General features: G+C 43.1%; 1 protein-coding gene across 4 annotated transcripts in view; it reads right to left on the reverse strand.

The window, feature by feature from the left end:
• The window catches only part of LOC137095297 (E3 ubiquitin-protein ligase ZNRF3-like), a 53,916-nt gene that overhangs the window by 15,619 nt on the left and 23,414 nt on the right, over nucleotides 1-14,883 (reverse strand). For 2 of the 4 annotated variants that reach the window (XM_067461765.1, XM_067461762.1), the window contains exons 2-6: nucleotides 4,284-4,409; nucleotides 1,662-1,736; nucleotides 1,433-1,564; nucleotides 1,220-1,327; nucleotides 350-544 (exon numbers count right to left, since the gene is read on the reverse strand). In XM_067461765.1, coding sequence (XP_067317866.1) covers nucleotides 350-544; nucleotides 1,220-1,327; nucleotides 1,433-1,564; nucleotides 1,662-1,736; nucleotides 4,284-4,409 — 636 coding nt within the window. The remainder of the gene's footprint in view (nucleotides 1-349; nucleotides 545-1,219; nucleotides 1,328-1,432; nucleotides 1,565-1,661; nucleotides 1,737-4,283; nucleotides 4,410-14,883) is intronic. The other 2 variants (XM_067461763.1, XM_067461764.1) reach the window with 2 other exon arrangements.

Here is a 14,883-nt window from a genome sequence, read left to right on the forward strand (position 1 = left end):
TTGTTAAGAAGTTGGCCATCCTTGATATTAGGAAAGGGTGGCCATCTTAGATATTGGAAAAGAGATACATTGAGAGGGCAGCCATCTCTGGTATTGGGAGAGGGATTCGTAAGGAAGTTGGCAAATCTGTATATTGGAAGGAGGAATATATTAATAAGTTAGCCATCTTGTATATCGATACAATGAAGGATAGATGGAGAGGGCAGCAATCTTGGATACTGGAAAGAGATACATTAAAAAGTCAATCTTCTTGAATATTGGTAGGAGGAGGGATACATTGAGAGGGAGGCCATGTTGAATATTGGGAAAGGGGTACATTGAGAAGGCAGCCCTTTTGGATTGGTCTCACCTCTCCATCCAGGTACTTCTCCAGGCAGATGGCACAGTCAGAAGTGGCGCTGCTGCTGAGGGCCTCTCCTCCTCCACTTCCAATATGGCCGCTGGAACCTTCATTGTTGGTGGACGCGGCTGCCTTCCCCTTGGCCTTGAACTTCTGGATCTCTATCTTCTCCAAGGCCTGCACCACAAGGCGGTTCATGGAGTTCTGTGTGTGTGAGAGAGACAGGCATTTGGATCCCTTATTTGAGGGGAAATAATGGAGAAAGGCTTCTCTCCAGGTGTAGGCCTCACTCTCTTTTTTATTGGGGAATGGCAGCCATTTTGGATCTCTTTTCTGAAATTAATGGGGAAGGCAGCCATTTTGGATCTCTTTTCTAAGGGAAAACAATGGAGGAATGTGGCCATTTTGAATCTTTGTTTTGCGGGGAAATTAGTGGGTAATGACAGCCATTTTGTATCCCTTTTTTGAGGGCAATTAATGGAGATACCATAAAAATAATAGTAGTAGTAATAATAATAATACTGGAAAAAGTTTCCTATCTATTGGAAAGGCAGCCATTTTAGATCACTTTAGATGCCTTTTCTGAGGGGAAACGGTGATCCTTTTTGAATCATTTTGAGGGAAATTAACAGGGAATGACAGTCATTTTGAATCCCTTCTTTGAGGAAAAACTATAGAGAACGGCGGCCACTTTGAATTTTTTGTTTCAAAGTAAATTAATGGGTAACAGCAACCATTTTGTTTAGAGGGAGATTAATGTGAAATGGAAGCCATTTTGGATCCCTTTCCTGGGGGAGAAACAATGGAGAAAGGTGGCCATTTTGGATCCCTCCCATATCGGTCGCTGTGACCACCTGAGGCCCCACCCGCTCATTATACCTGGCTCCGCCTCTGCTTGAGCTTGATCTTGACAAGGAGGACAAGGCAGACGAGGGAGACAACCAGGAAGAAGGCCAGGAAGAGGCCCATGTCGAAGTATTCTGTCGGCTGATGAAGGAGATGAGGAGGAAGACCCATCACCTATGCATCTATATATCCATATCCATATCTATCAATATCTCTCTATATATATCTATATCCTTTCTGTCTTACCGGGGGGCTTCGGTGCTGAATGCGGGCCCGAGCCACCTTCTGCTTATTAACAATGTTCATGAGCCGTGCGGCATCAGCCCCCTTGACGTACACCACTGGTCGCTTCAGTGGGTCCTCTAGCCCGTCATTCAGCTGGAAACAGAAGGACAACAATGACAAAAATGGCTGCCATGGAAAAAGGACAACAACAAAGATAGTCATCTGACTAGAGATACAATTCCTGCCTCACCTGGTCAATGGCCTCTGGATTCTCAGAGACGTCAAAGATGACCGCCGTGGCCCCCCGCTGCACTGCACGCTTGGCCTGCAGTAAGGGAGGAAATAAAATGACAGGAATCCATTAAGGGCAGACATCTTGGACAGCGATCTCAAATGACCGCCTCCATTGTCCACACTCCAACAGAGTCTATAGAAGAGTTTCAAAATGGCGGCCCCCTGGGCCTCACGCTTATAGAAGAGATTCAAAATGGCCACTGTCCCTTCACACTCTAATAAACTCTTCTATAGAGATCCAAAATGGCTGCCTCCTTTGCCTCACACTCTTATGGAGATCCAAAATGGCCTTCACACGAATAGACTCTATAGAATATAACCAAGACAGCTGCCATTCCACATCATTTTCCCTGAAGAGAGATTCAAAGTGACTGCCCCTTTTGACTCAATTAGACTCTATGGAGGAGATACAAAATGACCACATTCTTTGCCTCACACTCCAATCCTCTATGGAAGAGATCCAAGTTGGCCATAATCCCTTCAGACACAATTGGACTCTATGGAAGAGATCCAAAATGGCAACCTTTCTCCACTATGTATCCTCAGGATATCCGAAATGTCCATCCCCTTTGCTTCATATTCTGAGATTTAAATAGTCACCATCCCTTCAGACTCCAATGGACCTTTATGACATGAAACCAAAATGGCTGCCTCCATCTCACACTCAAATGTAGCCTAAAAAAGAAATTCAAAAGAGCCACATCTCCCCATTCTCTCCCTTCAGAAAGAAATCCAAAATGGCCACCCCGTTCGGCTCACCCTCTTATAGAGATCTAAAATGGCCACCATCCCTTCAGATTCCAACGAACTCTTTGGAAGTGATTCAAAAATTGCTGCCATTCACCATAATTTTTCCACAAGAATAATCCAAAAAGGGCTGCCATCCCTTCACACTCCAATGGACTCTATAGAAGTGAAGCAAAATGGCCACCTTATTTTCCTCACAATCTAATGGAGTCAATGCAAAAGATTCAAGATGGCCTCCATGCCCTCTATGTAAGCAATCCAAAATGGCCAGTGTGACGATGTGTACGTTTTATTTCTTTGGTTATGTGTAGTTTGGGCAGTGGTTTAGGGATGGTAAGTATGGGAGATTATATTTTGTTAGAGATGGTGGCTAGTGGCTTGAGCTGAGTTGCCATAGCAACGGGGGCGGAGCCAACTATCACTTCACGGCACAGCTTTTTAAAAGTGGCAGTCTGTAGCCAGTGAGCTACAGGAAGGGACTGATTTCTCTAGTGGGAGAAACAGGGAATTAGTCAGTGGCCGGAGAGCTACTGAGAGAACACTGAATCTTTTTGTGGAGATTCAGGGAATCAATTGGTGACCAAGTGGTTGCAGAGAAGGACCCGGTACAGGGGGTTGTTGATTCTGAATTAAGAATCAAGGTTTGGCTGGGTTTAAGCCTGTTGTGCCAGTTGTGAAACCTTATGAAGTGTTTGCCTGAGTTTACTCATGAAACCTTTCCAATGTATCCATCAAGATTTGTGCCTCTTTTGAAGAAGTTATACATTGTTATACTCCTGTTAAAATAAACTTGTTACTGTTTTCCTCAAGCCTTGCCTGATACAGTTGCTCCTAAGTTGAACAGCCTACAATAATAAAGTCAAGCCAAGAAAGTAAACGCTACGCTATCAAGTGAATAAAGCCTTCTGTAATTAACAGTCCCTTTATAAAATAGATCCTAGGTTGATATTGATCGTTGCCCAGCTTCCCTCGTAGATAAGGTGGCAGTGGGTGCTTTACCACGCGCACCTTCACAATTGGTGGCATTCGGTGGCATTAAAACGGTCATCGTTACAATTGGTGGCAGCAGTTTAACGACTCCTTCACAGCCAGCATTCACATTATTTATCCCTAAGACATCCAAAATGGCCAATCCATTTGCCCCACACACTCCTACAGAGATCCAAAATGGCCACCATCCCATCACAGTCCACTGGACTCTATAGAAGAGATTCAAAATGGCCACCATTCCCCATGTAAATGGCTGCCATCCCTTCACACTCCCATAGACTCCATGTAAGACATCCAAAATGGAGGCTGTTCCCCATTACCTTTCTTCAAGATATTCAAAATGGCTGCCCTCTTTGACTTCTACCCTTGTAGTGATCCAAACTGACCACCAGCCCTTACAGACTCTAATGGACTCTATAGGAGAGAACAGTCACTGTTCCCTGTCAAAATGGCCTTCATCCTTTCACACTCCAATGGAGTCTATGCAACAAGTCCAAAATGACTGCCTTTCCCTATTTTTTATCATCAGGATATCCAAAATAGCCACCCTTCTTGCCTCATACTAGTATAGAACACCAAAATGGCCACCTTCTCACCTTAGACTCCATTGGAGTCTATGTAAGAGACCCAAAATGGCTGCCCTCTTTTCCTCATGCTCATACTCTTTTCCTCATACTTTATAGAAGAGACCCAAAATGGCTGACCCCTCTTCCTCATACTCCAACAGGGCCGCCCCTTCACCTCATACTCCATTGGAGGCTATGTAAGAGACCCAAGATGGCTGCTGTCCCCTATGGTGTCCCTCTGAGGAAGAGGACCAAGCTGGCTGTCCCGGACTGACCTTCCCAAGGACAGAGAGGCAGGGCTTGGGCTCGAGGTGGGGCTGCTCCAGCTTGACGACCCCAACCCAGCCGTAGTCATACAGTTCCTCCTCCTCGTTCCCATTGCACAGCCCCAGCGGGTGCATCTAGGGAGGAAATATAAATAGATAACACCATCAATAAACAAATAAACAATACAAACACACACACTTCTCCCTTCGAGGGGGGACTCAGGTCTGGGTTTTCCCTTCAATGGAATCTGGGTTTGGCCAATAGAGTCCATTCCGGGTTTTGTTTCAATTGAGTCCATTCAAAGTATTCCTTTAAATCGAGTCCAATCCATTTTACTTATTTTCAATGAATCCATTCCAGGTTTTTTCCCCAATGAAATTCATTTCAAGTTTTTTCCCCCCAATGGAGTCTATCCAAAGTATTCCCTTCAATGGAGTCCATTCCAGTTTTTTTTACCCAATGGAGTCCAATCAGTTTCATTTTTCTTCAATGAAATCCATTCCAGATTTTCCTTTCTTCTGCCTTGCATTTAATGGATGAAGAAGGCAGGTAGGAAGGAATAGGATCAATTTCTCAATCATAATAATATCAGTTACGATTGTATTATTTTATTATTGTATATTTTATATTTAAGTTGTAATGTTTTTTATTGTGAGCTGCTTGGAATCTCTGTATAGAGAGATACAATAGGATATAAATAAATAAAATAAAATACTTTTAAAATTTTAAAATGATAATATTATAATAATAACAGTTTATAACAGATTCAACACAATAATAAGTTTATAATAGCCATGAACATGTAGCCCAAACTCTGCCAATGTCCTCCCCAAACACCATAATTAAAAATATAAAACTTTAAATACCGCTCTATCTTCCCGAGGGGACTCAGGGCAGTTTCCAAGTAACATCACCAAAGCATAGAGAGTAAACAATATAAATATAAAATTAACAACAACATAAGCATAAAAATTATTACAATAATATATATATATATATATATATATATATTTAAAAAATCCTGCCTGTTCAAAGCAATTAAAAGGGCTGGCTGAGGCTAGTGCAAACTCAAAGTCTGAGGGGTCTGAGAATTGAGTACAGTGCTATAACAGGCAACAGCAATAGCAGGTATGGGTCTGTGGCCTTCCAGGGCCTATTAAGAAATGACCAGGGAAGATAGGTAGGAAGAGTAAGGCCACATTTGACAATGGCTAGAGGCTGGGCTAGAACTGGACATTCTCAAAGGCTTGTTGAAACTACCAGGTCTTCAGGCTCTTACAAAAGGAGGGGAAGAATGGGGCCTGCCTTATTTCCCTTGGAAGGGCATTCCAAGCCGGGGGGGGGGGGGGAGACACCACCGAGAAGGCCCTCTCACCCCCACCAACTGTACTTGTGAGGGTGGTGGGAGCAAAAGGAGGGCCTCCCCAGAAGATCTTTGAGTTCATGCCGGCTCATAGAATGAGATGCGATCGCCAAGATAGGTTGGGCCTGAACCATTTAGACCTTGAATTTGGCTTGGTAACTTACTGGCAGCCAGTGAAACTGTTTTAAAAGGGACTTTGTATGCTCCCTATAGTTTGTTCCTGTACCACTTGAAACTTCCGGGCCAGGGGACTTCCGGTGAGCAAAGATGGCGGCAGGTAGGATATTCTGAGAACGCTCAGGATACCAACCCCCTCTCAGGCCTGGTGGGCTATACAGACCCCCTCCCCAGGCAGGACAATAAGCCACAAGGGGACGCGAAGCCAGGGCATTCCCACCGATGACCCCAAAAACTGACCCCCCCTCAAAGGGGCCAGCCGAGTGGGTCCAGTAAGGAACGCTGGCGAGCGGGCCATGAGGAGGGAAGCGAGCGACAGCCCGCAGAAACTGCCAGCCCAGCTCACCTTTTAATTAAAAGAAGTAAAGAGGATTCTACAAACGGTGAGGTGCAAGACCAGCCACAACGTAACAGTAAGTTACCAGAAAACGCCTTTACTCTTACCCTGGGTTCCAAAAAGACACTTACAGAGACTATTAACAATAATGATACTGAATTTAAAAAATAACTCGAAGACGGGAGAAGCCAGAGGGAAACAGGGCCAGAACAGGAAAAGAAGCCGAAACAACTTAAATACCGAGCCAATACATTATCTTAACATCATAATCAAGCCTTCAAAGGAAGCTTCCTTCCCAACCAAGAACCAATATAAGGCCTGTAAATAGCAATCCAAGCAATCCAAGCACAAAATAAAAGGATAAACAAAATAATAAACCTACCCTGAAGAACAGGCCGCTCCAACTGGGTGGGGAGGTTCCCCTTTAAACATCTGAAATCACAGAGAACGCAAAGGAAGGGACAGAGCAGCAAGAACGGCAAAGCTGAGAAACCAGGAAGTAAACAAGAAGTTACGGGAGGAGACAGTTCCAAGAAAGGGCAAAAGAAGTTCAATGAGAGCAGAAATAATAAAAAAATACCAAAGCAAATAACAAATAATATAACAAATAATAAACCCCAGTACCTAAATTTAAAATGACAAACTAAAGACCAAAACATTCACGGAGACACAGAGAAGCGGGGAAGGGAGATTAAAAGGAGTTATGACAGGAACCAAAGAGGGAAGAGCCTTTGATATTGTGGGGCTGCAATTTCAGACTTATGCCAGCAGATGGCAGCAGATGGCCGTATGAAGAGATAAAAAGAGACAGAATCAAAAAGGGAACCCAGTCAGGAAAACAACACGTTGTGAAGTACCTATCTGGAGGAAAGGCAAAGGAAAGAAGATAGATATTTCTACAATACTAATACGATCTAGGGCTCCCTAACACACCAAACAAATAGACAAAAATAAAGCAAAATTCCAATCTTATAATAAAACAATAACAATAATAAATAAACAAATAAATAAAAAATAAATAAAACAAAATACCCATTAAACCCTATAACGTATAATATAACAAAACAAAATAAAATAATAAATAAAATAAAATAATATAAAATAATAATAAAAATAATAAAATAACAAAATAACAAAACAACAAGTAATGAACTAACAACAAAAATAACATACACACAAATAGGTGTGTGTGTATATATATATATATATCTTTTAAAAAATTGAAAAAATTAAAGAAACAAAATAAGATATTAAAAAGCAAAGTTAACTAAAATCCAAACAAAACACACGAACAACCTTAGAGGGGACCAAACAGGTCTAATAGCCTACTAATATACTACCCAATGAATTAACACCAATATTTATTCAATGAATTAATCCCAATAATTAATAATAAATTAACCAACTGATTCCCTTCTTTCAACCTATAATTTCCACTGATTAGTTATCTTTATATATCTCCATTCATTATTAATACTATTTAATATTATTTACCAATATTTATAATAGTTATAACCACAAATTCTATCTAAAAACCAACCAACTGATATAATGTACTGAAATCTCCCTATAAATCATAAGAAAGGGGAAAATAATAATAATAATAATAATATACAAAATAACAAACCATATTAACTCACAAACCCAGCGCTAAAGCATTGACTAACCTTCAAAAGAATCCCTATCCAGGATGGACTTAAAGAACAAAAGACCAGCCTCAAGACAAAATACTCCAGTTAACCTGGACAAAAGAAACCAGGACTTGGAAGAAGACACGGCTACACAAAAAACAAAGAAGCCAAAGACACGAAAGAGACAAAAGGAACTCAGAAAAAACCCTCAGGAACGGAAGAAGCCTCACTGTGAAGTCTCGGCCTGGTATTATTTCCCTGTGTGCCTATTGGACTGTTCCATTTTGCCAAGTTTAGGGGAGAAGCTTAGGTTCCCCCTAGAGGCCGAGCTTGGTTGGTGCAGCCCATTCTGTCATCCTTATCACATAGTTGCCATAGAATAGTGGAGGCGTTCGACAACCTTAATTGGGGGTTTTTAAAACTCCTAATAGAGGAAGTCGACATTGGTTTTCATTTCAACAATGCAATTAAGGCAATTTACAAAACACAAAAAGCGAAATTATGGATAAATGGCCAATTGACGGAGAGCTTTCAAATATTAAAAGGCACAAGACAAGGATGCCCCCTCTCGCCCTTAATATTCATCCTTGCTATCGAGATACTAATGAGAAATATAAGGACAGACCAGGAACTATTAGGACCAAAGGTAGGAAAACAAATATACAAAATAAAAGCCTTCGCGGATGATCTAATTTGCTTCGTAGAAGAACCGAGAGACAACATCAAGAAATGGCTGAATAAAATTGAAGAGTTTGGCAATCTGGCCGGCCTCAAAATAAACAAGAAAAAAAAAACAACGATCTTTAATGAAAAACATCTCCAAATCAAACCAAGAAAAACTAGAGAAAATAACAGACATGAAAACTTCATCCAAAATCAAATACCTAGGAATCCAAATTACAGCCAAAAACTCTCAATTAATGAAGAACAACTACGAATCTCTGTGGTCGGACATCAAAAAAGATCAATCCTCCTGGAAAAATTTAAAACTATCATTACTGGGCAGGATTGCAACAATCAAAATGAATATACTGCCAAGATTCCTAGACCTGTTCCAAACTATACCAATCATCAGAAACAACAAAACATTTGAAAAATGGAACAAGGACATTCTATAATTCGTATGGGAAAGGAAAAGGCCCAGAATAAAAATCAAACACCTGATAGACAGCAAAAAAAAAAGAGGAGGTCTCGGCCTGCCAGATCTCAAACTATACTTCGAAGCCTGCTAAAAGATTTTATCCTGGCTAAAAGATTGGATCATGCTTAAAAGAAAGTATTAGCTCTGGAAGGGTTCGACCTACAAGTCGGATGGCACGGCTACCTCTGGTATGAGAACACAAAAATAGAGAAGAACTTTTAAAACCATTTCATAAGAGCAGCACTGAGCAGGATTTGGGAGAAATACAAGAACCACTTTTACACAAAAACACCGACTTGGATCTCACCCCTAGAAGCAAGCCAAAGGAGAGTACTAGGCTGGTCAGAATGGCCAAAATACAGCTACTTATTAATGAAGAAAGAAGGGGAAATACATTTAAAACCACAAGAGGAGATAACAATTCAACACAAAAACATTACCTTACAAATCAAAGAACACTTTAACAAACACTCAAAGATAGGATTTACAGATAAGGAAGACTTCTGGGAACCCCTGATAAAGAACGAAAAGAAAATCATAACCAAGATCTACTCAAAACTACTAGAATGGTCAACTGAGACCGAATTAATAAAGGAATGTATGATCAAGTGGGCCAGAAACATTGGAAGATCAATAAACCTAAGAGAATGGGAACAAACATGGAAACTGAAACTAAAATACACGTACTCATCTGACCTGAAAGAGAATTGGTACAAAATGTTCTTCCGATGGCACATGACCCCACAGAAACTTGGACTAATGTATAAAAACACCCAAAACAAATGCTGGAAGTGCCAAACCCAAGTGGGAACATACTACCACATGTGGTGGTCATGTACTAAAGCTAGAAAATATTGGAAAACAATACAGGAGGCCTCTCAGAAGATCCTGCAAGCAACAATACAATGAAAACCAGAATACTTCCTTCTCAGCATTACAGACAAAGATATACCGCTCGAAAGAAATAAAGACAAACTATTCACGTTCCTGGCAACAGCAGCAAGGACAACATACGCCAAGAAGTGGAAACTAAAGGAACTGCCAACCAAAGAAGAATGGGAAGCTAAGGTTTCTGAAATAATGGACATGGATTTATTAACATACTATCTTAAAGACCCAGAGGGCAAGCCAATTAACCCAACAGACTGGACCCTCTTCAAAAATTACATGGAATCACAATGAAACCCACGAAGACTTGCTACCCCCGAGTGAGTACAAGTGACAGAAATGAAAACAAGAAATCAGAGACTTGGAAAGTCCAAAAAAGAAGTGACCAATATTAAACAAAAACGCGGCACCAGAGTGATGACCAAGACTACCCAGGAAAGATAAAGGCGGAAGTCAACACAAAGAAACAATTTCTAAGCTATTTTTTTAACTGTCACATATCTGTCCCTTTTCCACCTTTTTTCTTTCCCACTACTTCCCCCCCCCCCTTGTTTCTTATCCTTTCCCCCCCTTTTTCCCCTTGCCATCCCCCTGCTTCTTTATTGCCCCCTATTCTTGATGCTCGAATGCGTCCATCCCCTACCCCCAAGCCTACCCTTTCCTACCCCACCTATCCACTATCTTCCCTTTCCTTTTTTTAAGAATTCTAGTGTTTTTAAATGTTTGTAAGCAAAACTACAATAAACATTTTTTAAAAAAAAAAAAAAGGGGGGGGACTTTGTATGCTCCTTATAGTTTGTTCCAGTTGTACCCGTTGAAACTTCCAGGCCGTCTTCAAGGGCAGCCCCATGTAGAGCACATTGCAATAGTTCAGTCTTGATGTAACCAAGGCATGGACCACCCTGGCCAAGTCAGACTTCACGAGGTATGGTCACAGCTAGCGCACAAGTTTGAGTTGTGCAAAGGCCCTCCTGGCCACCACTGACACCTGAGCATCAAACAACAGTGTTGGAGGACCCCCAAGCTACGGACCTGTGTCCTCAAGGGGAGTGTAACCCTGTCAAGCACAGGTTGCCACCCAATACCCCAGTTCACTCCACGACTGACCAGGAAGACCTCTGTCTTGTCTGGATTAAGCTTCAACCTGTTAGCCCTCATCCAGTCCATCACAGCTATCAGACCCTGGTTCAAGCTCTGGGAGGCTTCTTTGGAGTTTGGTGGAAATGAATAGTAGAGTTGGGTGTCATCTGCGTACACTTAACCCAGTGGTTTCATGTAGCTATTGAAAAGCATGGGAGATAGAATGGAACCTTGCGGGATCCCACAGGTCAAAGGCCACAGGTCCAAGCAAGTATCCCCCAGCTTCACCAACTGGGAGCGACCCCCCAGGAAGGAGAAGAGCCACTGCACAGCAATGCCCCAGAGACCCATTTGTACAGAAGTTGATTATAAATTGTATGACTTTAACTGTATTTGTGTTTAGATTGGCTGCACTAATGCTGGAGCGGCCTAACTGAGAGGAGTGCGTTGCCATGGAGACAATGTAGGCTAGAGAGAGAGAAGTGGGAGGAGCTTAGAGGGGAGAGTTTGAAAAACGACAGTTTACGTTCAGTTAGGGTTTAGCAGTGAGGAGTTAGAGTGAGGAGTTGAGAGAGAAGGAGAGGAAAAGGTGGCTGAGTGACTTGTGAAGCAAAGTTTTGAGGCTTTGGAAAGCCGGGTCTGGCTATTGAAAGTTTCTCTGGCTAGGGTAGCCGAAAGGGGGAAACATAGCCGGAATTCTTTAGTCCAAGGAGAGGCTAAAGAATAGCTTATTTAGAATTTGATCTAGGAAGGATCAAATAAGGGAAATATCCATGTATTGATATTTTGTCTGAAGCAAGCGCTCTACGTCAGGAAGATACTGTGTTACTTTAAAGAATGAACTGTTAAACTTACAAGCATTGTTCTAAGTTCTATAAGAAAAGTTACAACTTGCAACCACACGCTTTGTGCTCAATAAACTTGTTAACTTTTGTTTGAAGACTGCCTCACCTCCATCAATTCTGCATCCAGTGTGCCATTTCTCACAATATTATAACTTACCTCACGTGGTGGCAGAAACGCAGGGGAAAGTGACCAAATAGATATACATTCTTATCTCCAGTCACGCTACAATATATACCGTTTAATTACTACTAAGTTATTACTATCTTAATAAAAGAAGAGGTGCGATTGAACAGCCTCCCTTCTAACTTGATGGTAAATTTGGTTCCATACAAATTGGTAACAACAATAATCATCCCTAGGCTCCCCTGCTCCTGCGCACCATTCCAGAGAGCAGCCCCAGAAGGATACCATGGACAATGGTATAGAAAGCTGCTAAGATATCAGGAGAACCAACAGGGACACACTCCCCATCAAGTTCTCTTCGGAGGTCATCCATCAAGGCGAACAAGGCCGTCTCAGTACTATGGCCAGGCCTAAAACCACATTGAGATGGAACTAGATAATTGTTGTCATCCAAGAATCCCTGGAGTTGGGAGGCAACCACCTGCTCTAGAACCTTGTCCAAAAAAGGGAGGTTAGAAATTGGCTGGTAGTTATTTAGGGCCCAGGAATCTAAGGATGCCTTTTTAAGCAATGATCTCACAATGGCAATTTTCAGGCTTGATGGAATATGTCCCTGTTCCAATGAGGCATTTATGATCTTCAAGATCCAGTCAGCCCAACCTTCACTGGCAAGCTTGAGCAGCCAAAAAGGGCAAGGGTCCAGGGCACAGGTGATTGCTCTAACCAAGCGGTTCTTAATCTGCGGGTCGCAACCCCCAGAGGGGTCAATTGGCAATTTCGGAGGGGTCACGGCACCAGCTCACCAGCTTTGCCTTCCCAAAATGGCTGCCGGGCAACTTCTGGCAGCCAAATAGCAAGTCCGCATCCACACTGTTTCTCATCTTTCCCCATCTATCCACTTCCAGGTCAGGCTCCTCCTCCAGTAGCGAGGGGGCATGAAAAAGTGCTTAAAAGTAGAGGTGCGGCAGAAAGAGCCTCCCTTTCCTTTTTCCCTCTCTTTTTCTTACTCACCTTTTCTCTCCCTTTCTTCCTTCTCCTGAATGAAAATATAAAAATGAAGGGATAGGAGGGGAAAAAAGAAAAGAGAGGGGAAAAGGCGAAAAGAGAGAAGGGAAAAAGAAGGAGGGGGAAGAAGAGAGTAAGAAAAGAATCCCTAGTTGGGACCCTTTGTCGGCCCCACCAAGCAGAAACCCCAACTCCGGGCGAGGCTAGCAGGCACCTGCTCCATGGGGGTGTCACTCGCCAGGCCTCATCTTCCCTTTTTTGGGCACTGGGGGAAAGGGAGCCTTGCAGTCCTTGGACTTGCTGGGCCTGGCGCAGGGCGGGCGGGTGGTGCTTTTCAAGGTAGATCTCGCTCGTCCCATGCCAGCCCCTTCTTTTTTCTGCAGCAGCTATGGGACACCTTCCTGCCTGTTTGGCGCAGAGGTGGGGTCACATGAAAGGAGTTTGTTAATTAAAGGTGACTTTCACGCAACCCCCATTTGTGTGCCCACCAGCCAAAAAGGCATGAAGGTGCCCCATGGCCGTGGCAGAAAAAAGGGACTGGCACTGGACGAGCAAGGCCCACTTTGAAAGGTGCCTCCCGCCCACCCCGCACCCGATTCAGCTAGGCCAAGAGCTGCAAGGTTCCCTTCCCCTGGCACCCAGGCAAGACAAGGCAAGGCCTGTCAAGTGGACGGGTGGGCCTTGATGCCTCCAGCCCTGCTGGGCCCATCCTGTTCCAGTGGGTAGGTGCCTCCAATGGCAGACTCTTGCCTGGCTCCGGTTCTTTCCCTCATCAGCTGTGTTCAGTTAACTTTGGATGCGGGTGAACTACAACACCCATGTGTAAAGACCAATCATCCCCAAACCGCACCTGTATTCACAGTTCTCCACATTGGTTATGTGTGCCCAGTTTGATTCAGATCCATCGTCGTTTAGATTCACAGTACTCGCTACATGTAGGTGAACTTTTTATTATTATTATTATTATTATTAAGGAGAGTCTGAATGACCATCTGTCACGAGTGCTTTCATTCCCCCCCTCCCCCCCCCCCCCCATGGCAGAAGGGTGTTGAACTGGATGGTTCTTGGTGGTCTCTTCCAACCCCAGTATATTATTATTATTATTATTATTAAGAAGAGTCTGAAGACCATCTGTCATGAGTGCTTTGATTCCGCTTTTCCCTTATGGCAGAAAGAGGTTAGACTGGATGGCCCTTGGAGGTCTCTTGCAACTCTAGGATCCTATTACTGTGAATTTTTCACAAACTCCTCCAGTATTTTCTGATTGTCATGGAGGTTCTGTATGCCAAGTTTGATCCAGATCTGTCATTCATGGGGGTCTTAGTGGTCTGCAAAAGTCAGAGCTGAATCAGTTGAAGGTACTGCAAATCCCATCATCCAGGAAAGACAGGTACCTCCATTACATCCATGGACACTGCATCAAAAGTGGCATCTTAAGTCGGAATGCAGTTGAGCGACTTTATCTGCATAATGATGTGCAAACTCATCACATTGAGTTGCCAGGTGGTCAAGGTTCTCTCCACCTTGGTGGGGGTGAAGGAGCTCCCTTACAACAATTCCTCCGGTCTATTAGATGCAGACGCAATGCGGGCAGTCAAGAAAGTCTTTGAAGACTTCCGGTGCGCAATCATGGTGAGGATCATGGCGCAATCATGGCGAGGAGACAGGCACTATAGAGCTCCGGCATGTGCCAGCCCTGACCGAGCGATCGGGTAGAGCGATAGCTCCCTTCCCTTAGCTTCGGCTAAGAAATATAAGAGAAGAGAAAGAAGAGGATATAAGGGGGGGGGGGGAACCATGGAGATCCTAGCAGAATTGCTACAATGCACGTTTCAATACATGGAGGATAGAGTCTTCAGAGTCAATACAAATTTTGCAAGAAGGAATAAGACCAATAGGGACACAATAGTACAACTCACCAGGAAGGTAACAAGAGATGAAATACTGAAGGCAAGCAATAAAAGAATAATCTGCTACAAAGATAGAAGAGTGGTGATCCTGAAAGAATTCCCAGGAC

Source organism: Anolis sagrei, chromosome Y, assembly GCF_037176765.1.
Source record: "Anolis sagrei isolate rAnoSag1 chromosome Y, rAnoSag1.mat, whole genome shotgun sequence".
Classification (NCBI taxonomy): Eukaryota; Metazoa; Chordata; class Lepidosauria; order Squamata; family Dactyloidae; genus Anolis; species Anolis sagrei.